Source organism: Crocodylus siamensis, chromosome 13 (assembly GCF_052110815.1).
Source record: "Crocodylus siamensis isolate JL-2025a chromosome 13, ASM5211081v1, whole genome shotgun sequence".
Classification (NCBI taxonomy): Eukaryota; Metazoa; Chordata; order Crocodylia; family Crocodylidae; genus Crocodylus; species Crocodylus siamensis.
In genome coordinates this window covers 37,399,270-37,424,983 of record NC_143407.1, presented here as the reverse complement: position 1 = coordinate 37,424,983, position 25,714 = coordinate 37,399,270, and the positions used below count along the sequence as shown (strand labels likewise).

General features: G+C 70.3%; 1 protein-coding gene across 1 annotated transcript; it reads right to left on the bottom strand.

The window, feature by feature from the left end:
- Positions 1-830: 830 nt before the first annotated feature.
- On the bottom strand, positions 831-23,795 carry SEZ6 (seizure related 6 homolog). The gene is made up of 18 exons (XM_090025077.1): positions 23,614-23,795; positions 22,705-23,393; positions 9,597-10,331; positions 9,321-9,460; positions 7,748-7,940; positions 5,991-6,176; positions 5,702-5,870; positions 5,369-5,535; positions 4,763-4,957; positions 4,513-4,651; positions 4,188-4,384; positions 3,778-3,972; positions 3,364-3,555; positions 2,959-3,156; positions 2,797-2,835; positions 2,390-2,510; positions 2,123-2,225; positions 831-1,873 (listed from the first exon to the last, which is right to left on the bottom strand). Exons 1-18 carry the CDS (start codon positions 23,793-23,795, stop codon positions 1,844-1,846), a joined length of 3,870 nt encoding a protein of 1,289 aa, XP_089881203.1. The 3' UTR covers positions 831-1,843.
- Positions 23,796-25,714: the final 1,919 nt, after the last annotated feature.

Genomic DNA, 25,714 nt, shown 5'->3' with positions numbered 1-25,714 from the left:
AGCCATGACCCGGGGCGCAGCCCCCTGAACTGTCCTGGTGGCCTGGCTGAGCCCTGGACTTCCTCGGCGCCCCAACCCTTGCCAGGATGGTGCCCCCCGCTCCCCCCGTGTGACTGCAGGCCCAGCTGCCCCCCAGGACGCCTGCACCACGACTGAGCAGCTTCTTCTAAAACACCGGTTTATTAATGAACCAACTGAAAGAAACGATGGGGCTGTCTCCAAAACGGGTGGCACGGCGGAGGGGCATATTGTACACGTGACATGTAAAAAGCTTCCTGCCTGGACCAGGGCTTGGCAGGGCAGGGAGGCCGAGAGGGGGTCAGTGGCTAGCCCTGGGGAGCCCCTTGCCCTACGGTGCTGGGGAAGGGCCCCGGGGCCTGTCTCCCTGGGGCTGAGCGGGAACAAGTGCTGGCAGTGGAAGCAGGAAGCAATGGTCCTGCAGGGATCGTCCTTGGCCTTGCCCGGCTGCCCGGTCCGGCTGGGTTTCTCACAGAGAATGGCCCAGAGCTGGTCACAGGGCAGGGGCTGGCGAGTCTTCTCCAGCACCCCAACGACCCAGGCCGGCTCCATGTGCCTTCCCTCCTGTGCCCGCAGCTGAGAGATGCGGCCGAGGGCCACCGGGCCCTGGGGTGCATGTGGCGCCAGGCTGGTGTCGGGGCAGAGGTCACATGTGCAGAGCTGGGTTAGGGGGCAGGATGCCAGGCTGGCCGCAGGGACCCTGGCATCCGGTGCCTGCCCACCCTGCACCTTGTTCAGGCCCCGGGGGGACAAGCAGGGGGCAGAAAGGCCCGGCTCTACCCGCTGCTGCCTACAGGAATGGGGGTCTCTGAGGGGTCTGGAGGAGGCTGCCTGTGGGGTCAGGATGGTGCCCGGGGAGGAGGCGGCTGTGCCGGGCAAGGGAAGTGTGTGGCCGGGCACCAGGTCAGCGAATGCAGCATGCTCATGGAGGGGGCGTGGGCAGGGAGGTGGTGATGGTGGCAGGCAGGGGGCACGGGCAGCGAGGGAAACACACGGCGGGCAGGACAGGGCAGTGCCAGCACCCAGTGAGCAGTGCCCATCCATCACAGAGCAGATGCAGGAGGCCTGGCCTGGCCCCTGGGCTCTGCCCTTCTCCCTCCATCCTGCCCCCTACGCAACCAGCACATTGGGAGCAGGGGATGAGAGGGGAGACCCTGCCCAGGGCAGGACTTTGCCGGCTGGAGGGAGCTGGGCTCAGACCCGGCACAGGCCTGCAGGTGGGGGACCGCTGTGCTCAGCCCCTGCCCCTTCACCCTGCTCCCCGGGCTGGGGCTGGGCATGCCACGCACGCCCGGTCCCCATGGCCCTGACAGCCAGGGCAGGGGCAGCGCGGCCCTGCAGAGCACCAGCCCGGCCCTGCCCAGCCCTGGGCCAGGCTGTGCGAGTGCCCTCGGGCTGCGTTGCCCATGCCCGGCGGCCAGCCAGGGCAGCGCTGTGAAGAGCCAGCTCCCAGGCAGCCCGCTCAGCTCCCCCGTGCCCGGGCTCGGCCTGGACACGAGGCATCACCCGCCCGTGCAGCCGGAGGGAGCAGACTCACGCAGGCCTGGCTGGGAACGGCCGAGCAGGTCCTGGCTGCCACGAAGCCCACGGCTCCAGCACCAGCCAGGAGCAGCTGCCTCGGGGCCAGCCCCTGCCAGGGGAGAGGCAGGGCCCGAGGGGCTGGCTCGGCCGGGCAATGCTGGCCTGCGCCCGGCGCACGGCGGTCCCCTGGGGCAGCACGACATCCCCTCCCAGGGCAGCACGGGCCACAGCTGCTCCAGTGTCGCCGGAGGGGCCTCCTCCTGCTGCTGCTCCGGCTCCAGCTCTGGCTCAGCGTGGCCTCGGCCTAGATGGAGACCTCATATTCCCTCATCTCCTGGGAAGAAGACAGACTGCAGGGGGTTGGACACGTGCCGCGGCTGTGGGGCGCCGAGGGTACGGGGTCCCTCCCCTGCCCCAGCCCCAGCCCCAGCCCCAGCCCCTGCAGCTGCAGCAAGACTGCTGCTGCCTCTGCCCACCTCCCCAGGCATCGACGTGCCCCCCACTGCCCCCTGACCTCCACCGCCCCCCAGCCCAGGGTTCCCAGCCCCCATGGCCCCAGCCCCAGGCGGGACTCAGCACTTACTCCGGTCTCGTAGGTGGGGTTGTCGAAGGCCGACTCCACGGTGATGTGGTCATAGGGGTGCGACCCCGAGAGCGGCAGCTGCAGGGACGGCTTCCCCTGGAGCCTGCGGAGAGGCATGGCCCCGGGGGGGGCAGCGTGGGACTGATGGGCTCGGGGCGAGCTGGGGCTGGGTTGTGCCCATGGGGCAGGGCCAAGCCCTGGCAGATCCAGGTGCAGGGCGCAGTGGGCCCAGACAGTGCTCGGCTGAGCTGGCAGCCAGATGCTCACCTGGAGAAGTAGAGGCAAATGCCGCCCAGGAGCAATGCCACTGCGACCATGGGCAGGAGAACAGCGACGGCAATGTTGGTGCCCTCCAGTGCAGCCCCCGCGGGCATGGCCTTGGCAACTGCTGGGGAGAGACACGGGCACGGAGGCCCGCCGTGACCAGTTAGGGCAGAGGGTGGCTGAAGCTCAGCAGGGCTGGGGGGGACCCTGCCTGGGGGGCCTTCCCCCAGCTCCCGGGACAGCCATCAGCTCAGCCCCCCCGAAACCCCATCACCTGCTGGCTCCGTGCTCTGGGCCCTGCTTGCCCACCCCAACCCCATGTCTCCATGGAGCCAGAAGCCAGGCTGCAAACCCGGGGCAAGGGTGCACCCATACCCGTGCCCCCGGCAGCCCAGCGCCCAGGCTCTTACCATCCAGGTTGCGATTACTGTAGAACTCATCGTAGGAGGCTGGGGAAAGGAAGGGGTGTTAATGGGAGCAGGGTGCGGGGATGGGCAAGGCTCTCCGGGCATCCCAGGGTCAGCGATATGCTGCGACCACGGCAGCGCAGAGCCGCGGCGGCACAGGCTCACCGGCCTTGCAGAGCGGCGGGGAGCTGCTCCACTGCGAGGGGTGCCCAGGCACGCAGCGCAGACTCGCCTCCCCCAGCAGCACGTGGCCCGCAGTGCAGGAGAAGCGCAGCGTGGCCCCGGCCTGGTACAGCCGCTTCTCCGGGGCTTGAGCACCATGCTCAGGGATGCCTGGGTTGTGGCAGGGCTCATACAGCTCCGCTGTGGGCAGAAGGGCCGGGTGAGACCATGCCCGCACCCTGGCCCGGTCCCCCTGGGGATCTGCCATAGCCGCATGCTGGCAGGGCACCCCAGGCTGTGGCTGCTCCCCCACGGCATGACCTGCCGGGCACAGCCTGGCCCCCACCAGACTGCAAGGAGGAGCTGGGGGAGCCGCAGCACGAGGGCCCCCGCGGGGGCTGGCCTTACGGGTGCACTTGGGCAGGCGGTCGCTCCACTTGGGGCCGCCCGCCTGGCGGTCGTAGCAGGTGAGGAGCGCGGTGCCTGCCAGGACGTAGCCCTTGTCGCACACAAACTGCACGGTGCTGCCCAGTGGGAACCTGGTGCTGGAGACCAGGCGGCGGCTGTGCTCCACATCTCCTGGGTCCCTGCACGTGGTCACTGCAGAAAGAGGGGGAAACGCTGTGACCCCCTGCTGCCCCCACACTCCATGGGGCAGCTATGGGGCGGGAGCAGGACAGGCTGCACTGGGGGGGCCTTTGCAGCCCAGTCCTGGCACCCAGGCTCCCCTCCAGCATCCCAGTGCCCCCGGCACAATGCCAAGGGCCTGGACAAGCAGCCCCAGGGACAGGCAGGCCCCCCCGGAGGGGGCTGGGGGGTCACCTCTCTCGCAGGTGGGCAGGTCTCCACTCCAGGTGAGGTCCCAGTGGCACATGAGCAGGTCGGTGCCCACGATCTCATAACCCGGGTAGCAATGGTAGGTCACCACGGTGCCGTGGATCAGCTCGGGGTGCGACGTGGTCTTCCAGCCATTGGGGATCTCGGGCAGCTCGGGGCACGTATCGTTGCGCGGCACCTCTGCAGGGAGCATGGGTGAGATGGGCCAGCACGGGGCCGGGGCTGGGGCCGAGTAAGGAGTCTAGCGAGGGGCTGAGGCCAGGACGCCGGGTTCCAGCTTAGCTCAGGGAGGGGAGGGGAGGGGAGCCTGGGGGGTGGGAGCTGGGGGCCGGGACACCAGGCCAAGCTGGCTGGGACCCTGGGCTGGAGGCAGGGGCTCAGCCGGGAGCGCTCACCGTAGAAGTGGATGATAAAGCCTTGCTGGTAGCCAGAGACAGAGCTGCCGGGGTCGGACTGGAACTGGATGGTGACATCGGCCGTGGAGGTGTAGAGCTTGAAGCGGCTGCGTGCACCCGTGAACTGGCCCAGGATGCGGGCGGTCAGGTCGTCCCCGTCGTAGAAGGTCAGCACATCGCCTGTGCCCACGTGCAGCCTGGGGGGGTAGGCAGTAAGATGCAAAGGTCACAGCTGGGGGGCCACGGAGGGTCCCCCCCACTCCAGCAGCCCCAGGGCTGCCCAGTGGACCCCTGGTGCCCCCACCCCAGAGCCCACCACACTCACACACGGATGTCCAGCATGACACGCTTGTCCTGCTCCACATGCAGCCCCCAGATACAGTCCTGGCCCTTGCCGTAGGCCTCCGGCCAGTTGGGCGACAGGACAACGCCGGCCGAGTCCGTGATCTCCCCGCTGCACACAGCTGTGGGCGACGGGGCAGTGTTAAGTCCCGGGGGTGCTGGGGGGCCATGCCGCCAGCTCGGGGCACCCTGGGGCTGCACTCCTCCCTTCCCCACCTCCCCGTGGTGCAGACCTCGGCAGGCCGGCTCCGTCTCGTTCCACTGCGGGTCGGTGGGGTCCACGCACTCGATGACCACGGAGCCCTGCTCCAGCGTGTAGCCGGGGTCGCAGCTGAATTCCACGGTGGCGCCCAGCGCGTAGGCCGCGTCGCTGGTGGTGAAGTTGCCGTACTTGACGAAGGGCTCGTAGCAGTGCCCAGGCTGGAAGGCTGCGGGGGAGAGCGGGTGAGCGAGCTGCGCTGACGAGGGGCCGGGCGGGATTCATAGATGTCCAGGGTCGGAAGGGACCTGGTAGATCATCGGGCCCGACCCCCTGCTCCGGGCAGGAAAGAGCGCTGGGGGTAGGTAACCCCAGCCAGATGCCTGTCTAATCTCCTCTTGCACACCTCCAAGGCAGGGGAAAGCACCACCTCCCGTGGACGCCCGTTCCATAGTTTGGCAACTCTTACTATAAAGAATTTCTTCCTTATGTCCAGTCCTACTCTATTCTCCTTCAGTCTGTGGCCATTATTTCTGGTAACCCCGAGGGGTGCCCTGGTAAACAGAGTGTCCCCTATTCCCTGCTGATCCCCCTGATGAGTTTGTAGGCAGTAGGCAGGGGTGGGGGGGCCTGGGCTCACCCTCGTAGCGCAGGGCCACGCCGGCGGCCGCACCACTGCTGTCAGTCGTGAGCTCCACGAAGAAGTGGCGGGCGGCGCTGAGCAGCCCCTCGATGGGCAGGTACTCCACCTCGTACGAGTCGTACACCGGCGGTGCCTCCACGCCGTTTCCGTTGCGGATGATGAGCCTGCAGGCCACGCCGGGTCAGGGCACGGGGACCACGGCAGGGGCAACCTCCAACCCGGCTCTGGCGGTGCCCGGACACCTGGGTTCTCCCAGATCTGGGAGGGTGTGGAGCCAGTCCGGGGCACAAGGGCATCCCCGATCCCTGCACCCAGGGCCCCCCCACGCACCGGTCATCATCCTCGGCCAGCGAGACCTTCTCGAAGTGCAGGTGCAGGCGCTGCCCGGGCGGTGCCTCCAGCAGCCAGTGGCAGGTCAGGTTGTTGCTGTAGGTCCCGGGGAAGCCGGGGGAGACGACGCGCCCCAGGGAGGCGTTCCGGATCACGCCCCCACAGGCCGCTACAACGGGACGTGCCGCTGGGGGACTGGGCCCAACACCCCCACTGCCCCCGCCCTGGTGCCACGGCCACCCAGGCCACGGGGCAGCCCTTGGACCCCCCATCCGGCACCCAGACTCACCCACGCAGAGAGGCTCCCTGCCACTCCAGAAGGGGCGGGTGGCGTTGAGGCAGGTGAGGGCGCGCGGGCCCTGCAGCTGGTAGCCGGCGGCGCAGGAGAAATAGGCATTGCCGCCCGGGTGCAGGCTGGTGACCGAGACGTCCCCGTAGGCCGGGCGTGCGGGGAAGCGGCAGCTCAGCACGTAGGCTGCGGGCACAGGACATGGGCAGTGCGGGGGCCTGGGGCGCCCACCGGGGCAGGAGCGGGGCCACGAGCGGGGCCACGAGCAGGGCGCGCAGTGCCTGCCCACAGCCACCAGGTGGCAGCAAGCCCTTCCGCATGGCACCTGCCAGCGAGGCCCCCATCCTGGCGCCGCCCAAGGCCACGGTGCCACCTGGGCCAAGGCTGGGCTGGGCTGGGCTGCATGCACTGCAGCCCATTTGGTATTGGCACCAGGGATCCTTTGGTCCCCTCCCAGTGCAGGGCCCTGGCAGCAGCGGGCACCGCATGGGGCTGGGACTAGGAGCCGTGGCTCCCCCTGCCCAGGCCACGGGGCCGGGCCGCTGGAGGGGCCGGGATCCCTGGGGAGTGCAGCCGCACGGAGCCGTGGGTCAGGCCCAGCCCTGGCCCCGGGGCCTCGCCACCAGGCCCTCCGTGCTGGGGCGAGCGCTCAACCTTGCCCCGCCTGGCCCAGTCTGGCCCAGCCCCGTGGCCACCCGACCCCAGCCCCAGGCTCACGCGCTGCCAGGCCATGGTGGAGGGGAGCACTGGGTGCCGCGTCTCCACCGCTAATTTCCTGCACGTTGCCATGGCGACCCCGGCAGCGGGAAGCACTCAGCACAATCTGTTCTTATTTTCCCTTTAATATGGCTGGGGCGGGAGCGGGAGCGGGAGCAGGAGCAGGAGCAGGAGCAGGCGGGGAGAGCGGGGCAGGACACCCCTCACTCCCAACCCCAGCCCCAGTAGCTTCACTGGTGCCCCTCACCCCCAGCCCCCACTGTGCCCTGCCGGTGCCCCTCACTCCTGAAGCCCTGTGACCCCAAGCCCAGCCCTGGGCTCCCAGCACCCACCCACCCACCCACCCCAAGATCTCCGGCTGCCCCAGACTCTAGAGCCAGCACCAGGCACCTGAGGCCCCCCAGGTCCCGCCGGGGCACCAGGGTTGCTCCCAGGCAGGGAACAGGCAAGACACACGGCTCCCCGGCCCCGAGACCCAGACGCCCGCCCCGGGCCCTGCCAGTCCCAGCTCCGGCCGTGTCTGTGCAGCCGGTCGAGACTTTCTGCCCCCGGTGAAAGTTACCGGCAGTGAAACTGGAGCCGCCACGGGGGAGGCTGGGCCCTGTGACCCCAGCGACACCTGCAGCCCCTGCCCCGGGCCCCACAGCTCCTTTGGCCCCCGCGATACCAGGGCCCGGCCGGGGCAGGGGCCCAGCACCTGCTGGAGCCCCGAGCCCGGGTCCCGGCGGCACGGGCAGGGCTCCGTGACAAGGTGCCGCTCGGCGGTAATTACGCTAAACGAGCCCGTAATTGCTGGTGCCAATTATCTCCCCATTAGCGCTCCTCTCCGGTTGGTGCCCGCGTAACCTGGCGGCGGCACAGATTAGCTGCGCACAGATTGCCGAGCTGCGAGGGAGCTAATTGTCCCCGACGGGCCGCGGCGGTGGGGGCTAGAGATGCCGCTGGGTGCCGGGGCATCTAGGCCGTGAGCCGCGGCAGGGGTGCCCAGGCGGGCGGCTGGGCTTGCCTGGGGCCGCCGGGGACGGGGAAGCGCCCCTTACCTTGGAAGCGGAAGCGGAAGGCGCCGGCGCGGGCGGGCGCAGGGCTCTGGTACCGCACGGCCACCTGGTTGCTGGGGCTGCGGATGACCTGGCCCCGCAGGAGGAAGGACTCGTTGGCCAGGACCACGGGCTCGGCGCCCCCGACCGTCTCCACCGTCACGGCCTCCCCCTCCAGCAGGCTGATGTTCTGCACCTGCGGGCACGGGGCATCGTCAGCTCCCCCAGCCCTGCTCCCACGCCACTGCCCAGCCACGCGCACCACTGCCCCCGGCCCAGGCTCCAGCGCCGCAGCGGCAGGGCCCAGGCCTCACCCCAGCCGGAGGCCGAGCAGAGAGCAGCACAGATGCCCCTGCCCCGGGTGGCCAGACCCGGCCCCGTGCCCGTGCTTGCCCCCGCTCCCCCAGGCCCGGCCCTGGCAGCACTCCCGGCACCGGGAAAGCGTCTTCCACGAGTCACTGAGCGCGGTGATGGCTGTCTGCGCCGTGCACCCACGCCGCCCACACCTTTCAAACTCACTTAGCCTCGCCATAAATCTCGGCCCCGACCTGGCAGGGCTGATGAGGCGGAGGTGGCGCCGGGGCAGGCACCGGGCTCCGCTGAGCCGCGGCCGAGCCGGGCCTTGCAGGAGAGACCGGGCCTGCCGCTGGGCGCTGCTGGCCTTCGCAGCTTTACGGCGGGCCCCAGCCCTTGCTGGCCCCCTTGGAAAACACCAGCTCTTCACTTCCACTGAGTTTTTTGACCACAGGAAAACACCCGAGCGGGGTTGTGGCTGCAAGGTGTGGCAGGGCAGGACTGGGGGGCATGGGGGCTGCGGGTCGGGCGTGAGGGGCACTCACACAGAGCCTATGAGTCTTGCCCAGCCCCCCCCAGCCCCTGCCTTTTAGTGGCAGTGCAGCCTTTGCTCCATCGCCATGGAAACGGCTGCGGTCCCAGCCAGCACGCATCCTGGGCAGCCGTGGCTCCCAGTGGCAGAGCAGCAGCGCCCGGCTCAGGGGACACGTCGGCAGGACTGGGGCTGCCCAGCCAGGCGAGCAGAGCCTGCAGCTGCCCCCCGCCGGAGCCCCAGCCTGGGATGCTCAGCGGCTTGGCCGAGCCGCAGGATGGGGCCAGGTCTCCATCCCCAGGCCCCGTGCCCCTGCGCTGCCGCAAAGCAGAGCCCCCTCCAGCCTCCCTGTGCCTCAGCGGCCTCGTGTGCGGTGAGCTGGAAGCCTCTGCTGCTGCCGGGGCCTAATTAGGCCACGCGGGGGGGCCTCAAATGTCGGCCGAGCCCCACGTGCCGTGAGCTGACAGTCGACCGTGCGGCTCCAGCGCTTCCCGGAGCGGGGGGCAGGGAGGATGCCCAGCCCTTCCCGGGCTTGCTCCTGGCTTCTCCCCGGCCACGGCCACTGCCAGCCCTCTGGGCAACAGAGCCCCCAGTGCCCACCGCCCGCGCCCCCTCCCTGGGGCCGACCAAGCCGCCAGCCCTTTGTCCAGCCCCAGCTTGGCGCGTCCAGAGGGAGACATGTCACCTCCCCGTCCCAGCTTGCACGCACATGGCTTGCCAACCCCATCCGCCCTGGCCGCCTGCACTGACCTTGATCTCCACGCCGTAGCCGGGGTACACGGAGATGGCGTAGGTGCAGTCCAGGCTGCCCTCGGGGCCCGCGCTGGGGCCGGGCGGCTCCGGCGACTCCAGGGAGCCCTCGGGGCCCGTGAGGTTCCAGGCACACGGAGCTGGAAAGCAGCAGGGTCCGATGGGCCACGTGCCGGCTGCGCCAGCCCCCGGCCCCCCGCACCCAGCATCCCCCGGGGGCCACAGCCAGCCCCCCACAGCCTCCCCTGCACGAGCCCAGCTGGCACGGGGTCTCACCTGGCGCCGGCCCCGTGGTGATGGTGGTGGTGGTGATGAGGGTGGTGCTGGTGGTGTCCTCATCGTCCCCAGAAGCCGTGGCGCTGGGGGTCACTGCTGTCTGGGGCTCCGCAGCCTGGGGCAGGGTCGGGCCAGGCACCTGCGGGGGCGCCGCCAGGCCCGGGGGTCTGGAGGCGCTCGGGGGGCTGCTGGTCACCGTGGCGGGGCCCGGGCGCGGCAGGCCGGCAGGGGAGAAGGTCGGGGCAGAGGTGACCGGGGCCTCCGTGCGCACCGGCCCGGGGACAGCGGCATGTGGCTCTGGCCACGGCACCACGGGGCCCGTGGCCGTGGCCAGCAGCTCCGTGGTGAAGACCGGCCTGGCCATTTCAGGTGTCCCTTCCAGCCCAGCCTCGGCTCTGTCCCCCATCAGCGCTGTGGGGGCGGAGGCCGTGCTGGGCTCGGGGAAGGCCGGGGGCTCATCCGGGCGTGCCAGGCTGGGTGCGGGTGTCGGGGCAAGTGGCTGGGGTGGGTCAGGCGGGTCGGGGTGCTGTGCACCCCCGAGGAAGGGCCCTGGGTGGGGGGCGTCCCGCAGGAAGTCCTCCAGCAGCGGGTGGTGGTTGAGCAGGTCGAGCGGGGGGGCCGTGGTGACGAAGCGGGCCTCGGCTGCGGGCTCGTCTGGCGTGGGCAGCGCCGTCGGCTCCTCCTCCCAGCTGCCTCCCTTGCGGGCCAGCGCGTTGGGCGCCTCGGTCTGCAGCCCTGCAACAAGGAGATGGCCCGGGGCGGTGGCAGTCAGCAAGGCCCCTTGTCCCCAGCATCAGCCCTGCCCCCTGGTACCCCAGGGCTCTGCTGAGCGCCTGCGGGCTGTGCCCAGAGAGACCCTCCTGCTTAACTGGAGGTGGCACCTGCTGCTCCACATGCCGAAGGGTGCATGCGCATGCATGTGCATGTGTGCATTGCCATGTATATGCGTGCATGCAGGTTGTCCCTCACTCCCGCCCCACAGCCCATGATGCTCTGGGCCGAATTGCCCCATGGGGCCAGCGGTGCAGGGAGTCCTGGTGGGGGGCTGTGACCCCCAAGGAGCCAGAGCTCCAGGCTGGGCCCCCGCCGGCATGTGCAAGCAGCCACGGCCCTGGGGGTGTGAGCAGGGTCCTGGCCAGCATACGTGGGCGGCTGCCCTGCCGCGGAGCCCCCCACCCCCATGGGACCGTGGCTCCGGCTAGAGGGACGTGATGCCGGTTGCCATGGCTACTTGGGCTGCGCTGTGCGCAGCAGATGCTCGTGGGAGGCCGGTGGGGCCGAGGGCCAGGCCCCGTCATGGGCAGGCTCGCCTCGCCCAGCCCCAAGACGCCCTGCGGGCCTCGGCCCCACAGCCGGCTCCCAAGGGGCCTCAGAAGAGACAGGTCAGGGGCTCGAACAGAGCCCCCATGCAGGGCAAGGGCCCCCCGCAGCCACCCGACACCCATCATGTGTCTCCGGGAGCTGGGGCTTGAGGCAAGCAGCAAGCCCCATGCACAGACCACATGCTACCGCAGGGCAGGGAGTGCTGGGGTGCGGTCCTGCTGCGGGCACCACGCTCCAGCCCCCGCACGCGATCTCCCGTGCTGCGCAACCCCCGCACGGAGCCCGCGAGGCCTCGGGACGGGACGGGAACGGGACTCGCCAGCCCCAGCAAGCGCTGGGCAGGCCTCCCCGCCGCCCCCGCCGCCCCTGCCCCAAGGCATCCAGCACCCACCATGGAGGCACCCAGGAGCCTGGTAATACCCGGCTCAGGACCCCATCGAAGCCAGGCCTGGGACCCCCCGGGGCCCTGCAGCAACACGGCAGCTGTTTGATCCATTGCCCAGGGCTAGGCAAGGGCCACGATGCACCCGCCACGGGTGCCTGGTGCCTGCATCATCTGCGGCCGAGGGGCTCGCCGTCGGGCCCCAGCGCAAGGTGCCAAGGCGGGGCAGGGGCTGTGTTAGCGGGCAGGACACGTCTCGCGTGCGGCGGCACGGGCCCAATGACACGATACTGCTAATTAGCGGGCAATTATCCCGTGCCGCACCAAGGGCATGGCCCTGCCAGGATTAATGACTGCGCTGCTGCCTCCTGCGAGGCACCGGGAAGGAGCCAGCTCCGTGCTGGGAGGGAGCTGTGGGCTCCCGGGGCCGCCACAGGGCCCAGGGCCAGGTGGGCGCCCGCTCCCAGCCGCACTGGTGCCCTGCAGCCCGGGACGGAGCGCCGCTGGGCCAGCCCGAGCCCAGTGCAGCCACATCCATGCCCCCTCCTCTGGCTGGGGAGCAGCCGGCCTGGGCCTGGATCCTACGTGCCTGGGGGCCGCCACTGCCACGGCCCCACCTGCAAGTGGAGCGGGCGCAGGCGCCGGAGCTCGCTGCAGCAGCCCAGAGGCGAACTTGCACCCAGCGCGCAGGGAATTATTTTTTAATAGGATCCATTTATTAGCCCATAAAAGTTAATGAGTTTATACTGGAGGGCGCCGGGATCCTGTGTTGCTGTAATAGGGGATTAGCGCCACAGCCCGGCCCCCTGCCTCGTTACCCACTGCCTGCAGCGCTGCACCCCCGAGCCCGGACACGGGCCCTGCGGTCCTGCAGCCACCGGCTGCCACGCGTGGGCTCTCCTGGTGGCTGAGGCCCTGCCGCCCACAGAGGCCCCGGGAGCCGGACAGCTCGGGGCAGCGGTGCAGGGACCAGCCGCTGGCCCAGCAGCCGAGTGACCCCACAGCACCAGAGCTGCCCCGGAGCTCGGCCAGCCCACCCAGACTGGGACATAGCGGCTTGCCCAGGTGCTGACCACCGGGGCTGGCACCCGGGTGCCTGCACCAGCTCCCAGGAACCCCAAACATGGACTCCCACGGGGCTGGGGGGCTGGCGCTGGGGAGCTGGGGTCAGCTTCCCTGGGTTTGCCCCAAGCATGGGGGCACCGGCCCCTCCCTGCTTCCCTCCCTCCCTCCCCGCACCGGGCTGCGCTGCCAGGCTTGGCAGTGGCAGTGGCTGCGCCGCAACTGCTCTTGTTTCAATCAAGCAGCAATCAGCCCGTTTCCAGGTACCTTTCCCTAGTAACAAGCAGCCAGCTGGGGGGGGCTGGCGGAGAGCAGGGGGCACCCTGGCAACACTGGCATGGGGGGTCTTGTGGGGGTACCAGGCTGAGCCTGACGAGTGCCCCACACCCCGGCCGTGCCCAAGATGGAGCTGGCACTGCCTGGAGGCTCCGGAGGGTCTCGCACCCGTGCCCTGGGGCTGGGGGGTCCTCGTGAACTGCACCCGAGGGGGAGCCGGCAGCCGCAGCGCTGCCCAGACAGTGCTGCGAGGAGCCATGCTGCGCAACCGTGTCCCAGACCAGTGAAAAAACGAGGCCACGGGGCCTGGCCCAACCCCGGGAGGCTGCGGTGCCCATGGCAGGGCAGCCCTGTGCAAGGGGGCAGGGCGGGGGCTCGCACCCCCTGACGCTGGGGGCAGGCAGGGCTGGCAGCCCCACAAAGCAGCTGGCGAGGCCTCAGCCCTCCGTCGCAACCAGACTGTTCAACACGGGCAGGAGCTGGAGGTGGGACAGGTGCCTGCACCGCGGGTGCCCGCGTGGTGCGGTGCAGCGCACGCCCGGCCCGCCCGGCCTCCGGGTGCTGACTGTACAAGGCAGGGTTTGTTTTCCAATTTAAAATCTAATCTGGCCGTGCCCCGCGGGCCGGGCTGGCAGCCGTGATGAATGAGCTGTCAGGCGCCTGGCGCCTCACATTAACCTTCCTGCCGCTTGTCCCTGCTTCTCTGCGCAGCTTCCCCCTCTTGCCCCCCTCTGCCCCTGCACCCACCGCCGGGGCTCCCACAGGTGGCACTGTGGTGGGCAGCGCCCGGGGACAGCACCCAAATCGGCCCCCGCGCCTGGGGGCCCTCGTGCCGCGGTGCATGCTGCCATGGGCCAGCTCCCTCTGGGGTAGCCAGGGGCTGCGGGTCAGGAGTGAGGGGCACCAACGGGGCTGGGGGCTGCATGGCGCCTGGGCTGGCCCCCATGGGGATGCTCTGAGCGGGGCCAGCCCCATGCATCCCCCAGCTGCCTGCCTGGCCCTGGCACCAGCCTGCCGCGTGCCCACGCACACCCACCCCACGTCTTCCCTTGGCTGGGCCTTTGCCCCGGGACTCTGCATCCTCCCTGCCTCCTCATCCTGGCCCGCAGCGGGCGCCCCCGGGGGAGGCATCCTTGAGAGATGAGGGGCAGGCTCTGGGCACCAGCTCCCAGTCCGCACGCCATTCTCCAGCCGGCAGGAGCGGAGCAGCCCCGGGAAAGGTCACGAGCAACGGACCGTGGCGAGGGCCGCACCGTGCTGTGCCGGTGACCTTTCCCTGCCAGGGTGAGGAGGGGCTGCAGCCACGCTCCCACCCCCAGCTCCAGGAGCCCAGGGGTCCCCCACCCTCGCCGCTGGCTGCCAGGGCCAGTGCAGGAAAATCCATGGCCTGACGGAGGGTGCTCCGTCCTGGGCACAGCAGCCGTGTAGGCCGTAGCAGGCGCCCAGCAGCACAGGAGCACTAACGAGAGCAGACAGGCAGCCCCCCAGGAGGAGGTTGAGGTCCGGCGGGAAGGGATGGGGGAAGCCTTCACTCCTGCCCTGTGCTCACAGGCACCAGGGTCAGTGGGAGCGGGCTGGGTGCTGCATCGTGCTGCCCGCGGGGCTCAGCTAGCACCAGCGAGATGCCAGGTGTTACAGCTGCCAGAGGCAGTCCCCCAGGCACGGGGCTGGGGCAGGCTCGAGGGACGCTGCAGCTGGTGCCTCTGCCCCCCGCCCCACACCCACACACACTTCTGCCAGCTGCTGCACTGCTGCCGGCGCAGCTGGGCCCAGCTCCTGGACCCCGCGGGCCCTAGATGCCGGAGGAAACCAGCAGTTCAACTGGCAGGTCCTGGCTGGGAGGAGCGGCCCCTGGGCAGAGGCGATGCCCACAGTCAGGGGTGGCTGGGAGCGGTGGTGCCAGGAGCTCAGCGGGGCTGCGGCGCTTGCACATTCCTGGTAGCGCAGGCAGGGAAGCGTTTGCCCTTGTGCGCCGCGCGCTTCTCCTTGAATTGAACAGTCATTTACCCGCTGACACGTGTCACATGTCGCCTCAACGGGCCCCCCGAGCATCACGGAGTAGCGCTGCGATGACAAATGACGACTGACATGTCAACCAGTGCCTGGAAATTACAGTCGTGCCGTGGTAACGGAGCCACCCTGTGCGGCGTGCCCGCCGGCCCCTCTGCCGGGCACCGCCACACCCTCGGCGGGATGCCCACCCAGTGGGGATGGGTCCCGGGGGCGTGGGGACCAAAGGCTCCCACTCTGCCCCCAGCGTCACGCCTCCGGGGCCTGCAGCGGCGGGGTGGGTCAGGCTCAGGGCCGTGGCTTCAGGTAGGGACCTGCCTGGGCACAAGGCGCCTCTGGAGCCCCCTGCAAGCAGAAATGCCCAAGCAGGGCCAGAGGCAGCAGGTGCAGCTTGCCCTCTCCAGCGCTGGCCCTGGCACCAATGGGCCCAGAGCCGGCTCAGCCCCCCACGCAAGGGGGTGCCTCGTGAGCCTCTGCGAGGCAGTGGGATGAGGGGGCAGGCGCACTGCAGCCCCCATGGAGGACAGGGGGCAGTGGAGGGGCTGGGGGGCAGAGCAGACAAGACCTCCCAGCAGCTGGAGCCTGCCCCACTGCAGCAGTAGGCTCCCACCCCCTGCCCCCGGGTGCCGCGCCCAGCGCACGTCCCCGGCCACGCTCTCCCTCCGGAGCAAATGCATTTGCACAGCAATTTCCCCGGCCGCGACGATGATGAATGGAGCAATCCGGGCCCGGAGCGCTAAACCCCAGCGCGCTGCAGAGGCGGCATCAGCCTCATGCGAGAGCATCCTGTCCTGGCACTGTGGCCCCTGGGGTGGCGGGGAGGGCAGCCCAGTGCCCAGCCGGGACCAGGCAGAGGCCCCCAGGAGATCCCAGGAGCTGCCTGCCCCCGGACATTTGGAGATGCAGCAAGAGGGGCCTGGGAGCTAGGCCTGGCCCATGCCCAGACCCCGTTGCCCAGCCCGGCCGGCATGAGGGTACCGCACGACACCGAGCGCTCAGGCGCACGAATCCCCCCGCAGCCCATGCAGGAACCCGGCTGCCAGCCCCACGCCGCTCTCCGTGCGCCTTATCTCCCGCCTGCACGGCCGCGGGGGGGGCGGCGCTGGCTGGAGCTGCCGCTTGGCTGAGCTCCTGGCCTGCTCCAGCGCCGCGGGGAACAGAAGCTGCTTTCTTCCCCCCCCCATCCCCTCCTCCCCCCAGCTCTCAGGCAGCAAAGCTCATTCTGCGTCAGAGGCTGCAGTGCGAGCGCTGGAGCTGGGCCTGGCGTCTGAGCCATGGGGCAGGGGTCAAGCCGGGGGCCTTTGTGGTGCTGAGCACCGTGGGGCAGCTCCGGCCCCTTCTGCTGCCTGATGATGCCAGCAGGGCCCAGCCCGGAGGCTCCCGGGGGCAAGGGAAGGGGTGGGTGGCCCCGCGCAAGGTGCTGTACAAATACCTCCCAGCACCGGGCAGGGGGAGCAGGCACCCTCCTCCCAGCTGCCTCAGGAAGGACAGGACCAGAGCCCCCGCGCCCCCCCAGCTACTGCACCGCTGCGTCAAGCTGGACAGGCAGGGGGTCCCCCTCTACCCGCTGCCGAACAAGCCCGTTCAAGCTGGATGGCAAATGCAGGCGCCCGGTAATTCTGCTGCCAAAGCCTCCCGCTGTGCCCTGGGGAAGATTTAATTATTGCTCCTTATCTCGCCTGCGTGGGAACAAAAGCCATCGAGGATATGGAGCCAGCAGAGAAGAGCAATGCCACCTCCCTACCATCTCCCTCGCGCCACCCCCACCCCTGTGCCCACCCTCTCCCCAGCAGCTCTGGGCCAGGGCCCCGGAGCAGGGCCCGGTGGGCACGGGGGGCAGGCAACCTCCTCGGGGAGAGACTGGTGCTGCACACACTTTGCATCGGGGCTCAGCTTGGCCCGGTGCTGGCTGTGCCGTCAAGGGTGGATGCAACGGACCCTCCGCCCCAAAGCAGCGCCCGAGCCAGATGCCTGCCCCCACTGCTGAGGAGCTGGCAGCAGTGTCCTGCGGGGCGGGGGCATGGGCAGCCACTGGGGCTCACACCAGATGCTGCTTGCGGCAACTGCTGATTTACTCTGGGCTGGTCAATAAGGCTGTAAATAATTCCCAGCACACGTGGCTCCGACGGCCACAGAGTCAGCGTGGCCGCAGGCCCCAGCAGCAGGCACCGCCTGCAGCTGCTGGGGCAGAGCACGGCACCCGGGCATGGTGCAGAGGTGGTGCAAGGCTATGCACCCCCCCAGCAAGCAGTGCTGCAAGGACAGGCAGCCTGCCAGGCACAGCCCAGCCCCCCGCTTGCAGGATAGGTCCCAGCCCCACACCTGCCCCCTTCCCTCAAGCACCCCAGCAGCCTGCACTCATAGACGGGGGCTCGGGGCAGGCTGCTGCCCCTCAGCCTGGGCTGGGTGGCAGATGCAGGCAGGAGCTGTGCATGCCCAGGTGGGCTTCCCTTGCTGCTGGCACCAGGGTGCTCTGCTCCAGCGAGCGTGGCGGGGGATGCACCCCCCAGTGCCAGCATCGCTGTGCAGAGAAAGGCTCAGTGCATGGAGGTGCGCCACGACCTGCATTTCCTCCGGGCCCTGGACCAGCAGAAGGCAGGCCCAGGTGGTGCCAGGCGGGTGAGAGGCCTCCATGGCGGCCGGGTCACCGAGCTCCATCTGAATTTGAATTTCAGCCGCCTGCCTCCATTTTCCCCGGGTCGCGGCAGTGCTCGTGCAGCTGATGAATATTTGAAACCTTCAGCACATCTTGTTACTGGATGTAAATTATACATGTGGCGGTGCCCTCTGGCGCCAAGCAGCCAGCTGGCTCCTTGCACCTTGCAACCCTGCCCCACCTGCACGGCCACGCCCATCCGGCGCCCCGACCTGTGTGCCCTCCCCGTCCCGGGAGAGGCCCAGGCCCGCGGCACCCCGAGCCAGCCTGGGTCTGGAAGTGCCTGTGCCGAGGGCTGGCGTCTGCTGCGACCCCCTCCCAGCCCCCAGCCACAGGAGGGGCAGGATAGGACATGGGGCTCCAGGTGCTCGCTTGCAGGACCCGGGGGGCTGGGCTGGGGCAAAGCCAAGGGGTGGCCCAGGGGTGCAGGTGCTGGTGGGGGCCGTGCAGCATTGCAGGCAGCGAGCTTTGTGCCGTCTCTGCTGCCCCGGGCTCAGTCTTGTCATCGGCCCACTCCTGCGGCTGCAGGGCCATGACCCTGCCCAGGCCCCGCCGTGTCACCTCTGCCAAGTCCTACCGCGGGCCCGCGACGCCCCGACTGCAGCCGACGCTCGCTGGCTAACAAGGCCGCCTGGCACAGGGCCCCCACCCGCCGCTCCCTGGAGCCTGGCCTGCTTCCCCACTGCCGGCAGAGCCGCTGGGGAGGGAGAAGGGAGACGGGAGATGGGGGGCGGCGTGCTCCGGCAAAGCGCCGCTTTGCAACACAATAGCTGCTGCTGCACAAAGCGGCCGCCACAGGCACCAAGGACACCGCGTCGCCGGGGACGGCTGCGCCGGAGCGGCAGGCGGGGCCGCGTGACGCCCGGGCCCGGCGTCCGGAAAGGGCCTCGCCAGCGCTGCCTGCACAGCAGCCCGGGCGCAGCTTAGTCGTTGCGCCCGCTGGCCCGGGCCCGCCACCCACCTGCGCCCGGGCTGCGGGCAGCCAGAGCCCCGCACCCCGCTCCCGGCCCTGCCGGCCACCCCGAGGCCGCGGGCCCTGCCCCGCGTGGCTCCATTTCATTTCTCTTGTTTCGGCAGCTGATGAATTAGGGCTGCCCGGGGATCCTTGTTGTGTAAGTTTATATGCCGGCTGGCTGTTACCGGAGAGGAATCCATTACCGCACTGTTTATGGGCGGCTTTCAGAGGCAATCTTTCAATTGTGTGCGTTTAAAGAATTGATTGGAGGCTAAATTATCCTCTCGGGCTGCATCCGGCAAAGGCAGAGCCGCAGCTTCCTCCACTCTGCCCTCCCCCCCAGGCCACCGCGGTGAGGGGGTCTGTCTGGGCCCCGCCACGGCCACGGCGCACCCACCGCAGCAGGCAGTGGCTTGGCCTTTGGGGCGGGCACCAAAGCGGGCCCCATGTTGCTGGCATCAGCCCCTCCTGCTGCCGGGTGCAGCCAGCTCGCTGCTCAGCCAGGGGCTCTGCTCCTCCCCGCGGGCCCCCAGCACCCCCTTCCTGGTGCTGGCACTGCCCCCTCCACCGTCCCTGGGGCATCTCTTCTTGGGGCCACGGCTGCCTGCTGGCACCAGGACATAGCCATGAGGCTTGGATCCAGCCTTGGCCCCACGTTCACAGGCAGCGCGGAGACCGGAGACGGACGGGGACCAGCGTCTGCGCCCTCCCCTTCCCCCGTGGCGCGGGGAGCGAAGCACAGCTTAGCTCAGTGGCCCCGACATGGCTGTGGCTCGCTCCGGCACCGAGGCCGCGTGCCGCTCGCGGCTGCCCCCGGGTTATGGCGCAAGTCCTTCAGAAGCTGGAGGCCCCTGCGAGCTGCCGGGCCTGACAGCCAGCCACGCTTCCAAGGGTCGGGGATGCTCCGGCGAGCAGCGCCGGCCCCAGACAAGCGCCGCAGGCTCTCCGGGCCAGGGATCGGAGTGGCGGCTGCATGCGCCCCTTCATCTCCGCACCCCCCACAGGCCAGGGGAGCAGGACGACTCCTCCCGGAGCTGTACCGAGCCGTCTGCTCCAAGCCCCCTGGGCCACCCGAGCCTGGCGGGGGCTCTGATCTGGAGAGAGCTGGAGCTGGCAGGGACCCCCAAGGAAGGGGGCAGGGGTCTTCAGTGCTTGGCCTTCTCCTCCCAGCAACATCCACAGCCCCAAGTTTCTCTGCGGCTCTGCCAGCTGCCCCCACTCAGCCCCATGCCCGCACGAACTCTGCTGGCAGCAGCCTGTCCCGGCCTCCCTGCAGACACCGCTGCCCAGTGCAGCTCCACTGCCCGCAGGCCCAGGGCCTTTGGGGACCCCTGACCACGCAAGCACGTGCCACAGGCCGGGGCCTGGCACACCCCAGCCTGAGACCAGGGGCAGGATCAGGGCTCCTGCATCCCCTCTCCCTTCCCAGCAGGCTCCTGTCCTGGCAGCAGCTCCTTCCAGGCCTGCGCTGGGCCCTGCCCCATGCTCCCACCTGCCTGCCTGCCTTCTCCCCGCCCCCGGTGCCCCTCGCCAGCGCCTACCTTTCCCCCGCGCTGCTCCAGAGCAGCCCACATGCAGAGTTTAATTAACTTTATTGATATTCAGAAATTAGGGGAACGACGAAAGGTAATTGCTCATTAAAAATCATTAAACTGACACAGCAGGCACTGTGCACACAGCCTCATGCCTTGCAATTACGGCAAGAGCCTCCCTGGTGGGGCCCAGGACCCCCGGCGTGGTGGGACCAGCTCCCGGCCCACCCCGAGGACCATGAGGGGGGAAGGCGAAGGGCCGTGAGCACTGGCTGGAGCCACCCGGGGTTTCCTGGCTCGTCAGAGCTGCTGGATGACACGCTCGGTCAGAGCACCGGAGCCCCTTCCCCGCGCCCGCCTGCTGCAGTGCTGCAACAGGTCCACGGGGGCCAGGGGGGCTGCTGGGGCAGAGGCTGGTCTCTCCTGCTCAGTCCCAGCCGTGCATGGAGGGCGGGCAGGGGACAGAAGTGTTTCAGCCTGGCCTGTGCAGCCCATCTTTACCCCCGGGCTCTCAGCCCGCACCTCCACTGGAGGTGGCATCACACCACAGCTCATCTCCTGTGCGGGGCCCTGGACGCTGGAGCAGAGCAGCAAGGAACTGCCTGGCCTGCAGCTGCACTTTCAGAGAAAGTCTGGGCAGCCAGGGTGAGGGGGCCCAGCCGCCCATCGCTGCCCCGGTCTGGGGGCACTGCACACCCGGGCAGCCTCCTGGCACAGGGCAGGATGCCTGTAACCCCGCAGGGGCAGTGCACACCTCGGTGCAGCCAGAGCCTGCGCTCACCTACCCTGGCATTGATGCAGAGACCTCTGGTGCAACCCCAGCATCAGGCCCTGCCCCTGGAGAGGCAGCCGGCGGCCCCCGGGCCGCACCCAGCCAACAGGGCCTGGAGCAGCGAGCCGCAGCCCCCTCGGCGCCCAGCCCGGAGCCGTGACGCCCAGGGCCCGCGGGGCTGTGGCACCTGGCAGGCCGCCCCGCAAGGCGTGCTGGGAAGGGCTGCCTGTGCCTGTGCCAGATGCAGCCTGGGATGCTGACGTCTGTGCTGTGCTTGCCGGGCGAGGTTACCGCCTGCAACAGATGGCGGTTTATGTAACCAGCCACCCAGGGCTTCTCTCTGTCACGGCGCGCGCCTCCCGGCGCCTCGCCCTCGTGCAGCCCACATGGGCCCGCGGCAGCCCGGGGCCCACGGACCGGCCAGGACAGCACAGGAGCAGCAGCTCCCGCCGGAGAGATCAGCTCCCGCATCCCTGCCAGGGCCTCGGCAGCCGGGAAGCCTGCTAGGAGCGGCGCGCTGTCCACCAGGAGCTCGGCGGGCAGCAGCCCCCGCGCCGCGCTGCCTCTCAGCCGGGCGACGGCCGAGCGTGCCCAGGTGGCAGAGGGCAGGCGAGGCGCCTGCAGGCAACGCAGGGCCTTGCCGGCCAGCCCGACCCCCGAGCAGGCCGCGGCAGGGGGGGAGCTGGGCCCAGCAGCCGGGCGGCCGCCGTCGCCCTCCGGCCGCAGCTCCCTGAGGGCTTCCAGCGCCAGCGGCCCCTGCCCGGACGCAGCCCCCGCGGCGCACCCGCCCGGGGTGCGGCCTGAGCCTGAGCTCCCAGAGCGCCCAGGCCAGCCCCTGCAGCCGGCGGCCCACCCTGCCACCCTGCCATTTCTCAGCCGAAGGGGAAGCTGTAACGCGCGCCTGTTCCCTCGGCAAGTTTAATTGCAGCCTCCCACGGCCCCGGCTAACGTGTCTATCTGGAAAGCTGTAATTTTCCTGCGCTCAGGAGCTGAGCGAGGCAGGCCCAGAGCTCGCGGCTCCCACCCTGGCAAGCGCCAGCTTTCCCGCACGCTGTGCTCCGGGCCCCGGCTCTGGCCCTGCTGCCGCGGCCCCCGCAGGCTCGCCCCGGCCTCCTGCCATCTGGCTGGCTCCGAGGTGCCTCCCCGGAGCGGGCCGCGTCGCTCTGGCCATATGGCCGTCTCCGGAGCGGCGCCGCGGGGCTGCAACAAACAAGGCCGGCGCGGCACGGCCTGCTCGCCGCCACCTCTCCCAGCCGGCCCCTCCGGCGGGCCCAGGGTCGCGCCCGGGCAGGGCACGCTCCGGCTCGCCCAGCACCCGGGGTGCGGTGGCCGTGTGCTTTCCTGACGGCGAGCTCCTGGGGGGCCTGGCCAGCGCGCAGAGCTGCGTGCGGCTCCCCAGCCCCTGCCCTGCCGCGGCGGCTCCAGCACCAAGCGTGTCACGGCTCGCAAGATGGCCTCTGTCTTCCCGCGTGGCAGCCGGACGAGGAGAGCCGGCACCAGGCGGGCGAGCCGGGCTCTGGCGCGTGGGCCCCACCCCGAGCGGGCAGACGGGCGCGGGGCCAGCAGCCCCGGAGCTGCGGGGGCAGGGGCAGGGGCAGGGGCAGCGGCGGCGGGGAGGGCACAGCAGATTATTAAGGGCCGCCCCGGGGCAGGTACAAGCAGGCCTCATCACGGGCCAGCCTGACCCGCAGCCCGCCCCCGCGGGGCCGGCTGCCACTACCCGCGGAGCCAGGCGGCGCGGGCCCGACCCGCAGCCTGGCAGGGGCGTGCTGCTGGGCCTGGCTTTGCCTCCGTGCCGGGCGGGCGCGGGCAGCGGAGCCCGGCCGCCGGGTCCCGCGAGCACCCCGCACGGGGCAGCTGCGGGGGCGACGCCGAGCGGTGAAGCCCCGGGCCGGCCCCGCAAGCGCGAGGGCTAAGCCGGGACGCGGGAGCCCGTGCGAGCGCGGGGGCGCGGACCCCCCCCGGGGCCGGGCCGGGCCGGGCCGGGGCGGACCGGCCGGGGCGGGAGTTTGCGGGAGCGGAACTTGCCGAAGTTTGCTCCGGGGCGGCGGGCGGCGGGGCGGGGGGGGGGGGCCGGCCGGGGTGCGGGCGCGGCGCGGGGCCCGGGGCCCTCCCCGCCGGCGCCGCCGAGCAGCCCTACCTGGAGCCCGGGCGCGGAGCGGGAGCGGCAGCTGGAGCGGGAGCAGCGCGGCCAGGAGGAGGCAGGCGGCGCCGCGGCCGGCCGGCCCCGCTGCCGGGGCCCCCATGCGCGGGCGGCGGCGGGGGCCGGGCGTGCGGGAGCGGCGGGAGCGGCGCGGGGCGCGTTCAGCACCGCGGACAGCGCCCGGCGTCTGCTCCGGAGCGGCGGGCGGCGCAGAACAGCTCCTACCGTAACGCTGCGAGTACTGCGCCCCCCGGATCCGCGCGCCCGCCCGGCTCCCCTCCGCCCCCGCGGCCCGCCCGGCAGCGCCGGCCACGCCACGGCCCCGGCACGACGGACGGGGACTCGGCGGGCCGCGGGGCACCCCGGGGCGCCCGCCTCTGCCCGCACCAGGCCCTCCCCCCCCCCGGCACAGCTGCCCCAGACCGTGCCCGGCCCTGGGCTCCGAGCCCGGGGGGGGGGGGGGCCGGGCAGGAGGCCCCTTCCTCTCCCGCCACGTCCCCCGCCCGGGCCCTGGAGAAGCACCGGCCGGCCGGAAGTGCTCTGCCCGGGGCACGCGGTGCGCTGAGCCTGTGACCCCGTTGAACAGCAGCCAGGGCCTGTGCCCTCGGCCGCGGGCAGGCTGCAGCGGTGCCCCCGCCGAGCCTGCCTGGGGTCCCCAGCTCCTCCGCACTCCTCGGCCCAGCCTCCTGCGAGCACCCGGCGCGCGCCCAGGAGCAGGACCCGCAGGTGCTGAGCACCAGGGGACCAGCACGTGCTCACTGCGAGTCCCAACTCCAGTAGGACCCGGGCCCTTCCCCTGCTGACTGCTCTGCCCCGGGCCCGGGGCCCGGGACCCAGCGCCAGGGACAGACAACGGCCTGGCTCCCAAGCCCAGCCGAAGGCCCAGAAACCAGAGCTGGAGCTGACCCCTGGCCTCCGGCCACCAGCAGGCTTCGCCCTGCGTCTCGGCGGAAGCGGGGCCGGGGTGGCCCCAGCGCCTGAGCCGCGTGGGCCTCCAGGGTCACTGGGGCACACTCTGCCGGCGCCGGCGCTCGTGCGAGCAGCAGCAAATTGCTCCAGTCGGGGGGCAGCTCTAAGCCGTGCGTCATCCCCCGTGGGAGGAAGCGCTCTGCTGTTTCAATACAAAGTAAAGGCAGGAAAACAGCAGCTATTGTTCTACCGTCAGCGCCGGCAAGGCAGCCCCCAGTCGCCTGCATGGGTGCAGGGCGAGGGGAGAGCGGGCGAGGCGCCAGCGGGCACGGCGAGCGGTGACGTTGGCAGGCGGCTGGAGAGAGGCGGCTTCACAAGCCCAGATGCCGGAGAGCCCAGGGAGCGCCGGCGTCTCGCTCCCTCGGTGCAGGCTGGGAGCTGCGCGCACACCTGCGCCGCGCTTCCAACACTCGACACAACTTTGATCCTCGGCAGCTCCATAAATGTTTCATGCCACAAAGCTCGTGGAGGGGCGCGGAAGAGGAGCATTTTGAAGCCAGATTGAACTCTCCAATATTAGGATATTCAAATACGTCTAATCTGCCTGACGCGCCCCACGTCGTGCGCCCAGACTGCTAATGAGGGGGAGCTGCCTTTCCAGAGGGACGGCGAGTTCAAAATAAAGCAAACAATCGATTGGCGAGAGCCCTTCAAAGCGGTAGTGAAGGGAAGTGATGGGAAGCTAAATGATGGCTGCATGCAAATCCAGCTCAACAAACAAGGCAGCAAGGCAGGCCGCAGACGAGCGAGCAGCCCCCAGAGACTCCTGCAGGCGTGCATGGCGCGCGTGCGTGCACGCGAGACAGCGCCTCGGCGTGTTCGCATCTGTCTGAAGCACACGACAAGCTGAGGACTGAATTTAATTGAAGACCTCATCATTGTCCCTGCGGCTGCCCGGGCTGCGGCAGGGCCCCTGCTGCTCCGTCTCACTTTTCCTGTCGGTACTTCATTTATTGCTCATTTTTTTTAAATGCCGATTTGTGCGGGACGACCTGAGAGCTGGGCAAGGCCTGCGGTGGCTCTCGCCGGGGTCGAGCGTGGCCTTTGGCAATAGCTGACACACCAGGGCAGGTGGCAAAGGCGACAGGCGAGGCTGGGCTGTGGCCTGCGGGACCACACCAGTCCTCCCGGAGGCTCGGCTCTACCAGGATCAGGCCCTGGCCTAGCTTGGCCGGAGCTGTGCTGGGAAGCATGGAGCCAAGCGCCCCTCTTCCGGAGCCCGCATCAGCGTTGCTGCGTGTTAAAACCAAGAGGCCTACGCAGCCCTGGCATTGCACCCCTTCGGCTTCCAGCCACGACAGCAAACCCCAAGCCCGGCGAGCGCCTGGGTGTCCCTGGTCAGGGGGAGGGTGGGGACGAGCGGCACGAAGCGCTACACACAGGCACGTGCTTCCCTGACCGTCCCCCATCGCCGCCCCGCCGGCTGCGCGCCTCTGCACGTCACCGCTTGCCGGCAGAGGCTCAGGGCAGGCTGCGGGAAGCCGGGCAGGGGGAGCAGCGGGGCCAGCGCCTGAGCAGCACCAGAGAATGAAGCTCGTCTCCAAGGTCAGAAGCAGCTGCCGCGATGGGTGCGGGCCTGGCCCAGGTGCCAGAGACGGAGGACGCGTGTCAGGGCCAGGAGACGGGCTCGGAGGGAGCAGAGCGCGGCCGGGGGCGCTGGGAAGCAGGGGTTGGGGCTGGGCTTGCGGGCGAGGCTGGGGGTGGGGCGGCCGGGGCTGCGGGCTCCCGGCTGTGGACAGGGCTGGCAGGAGCCCTGAGCCCCTGCTCCAGTCCTCTCGGGCTGGGCTGCAATGCCCTCCCCACCCCAGACCGAGCCAGTCCTGCCTGACCTCAATCCGGGCTGCAGCTGCCACTAATGCGCATTACAGCCCTGCCCTGCCCTGCCCCACGCCCGCACTCGCCCAGCCCGATCAGACCCGTGTCCCCAGCCTCACCCCATTTACCTGCAGAGCCCCCGGCTTTGCCCCCAGCCCTGGGCACAGTGCAGCCAGGTAGGAGCCCAGCCAAGGCATAGTGTGGCCAGAGCTCCCAGCCCCCC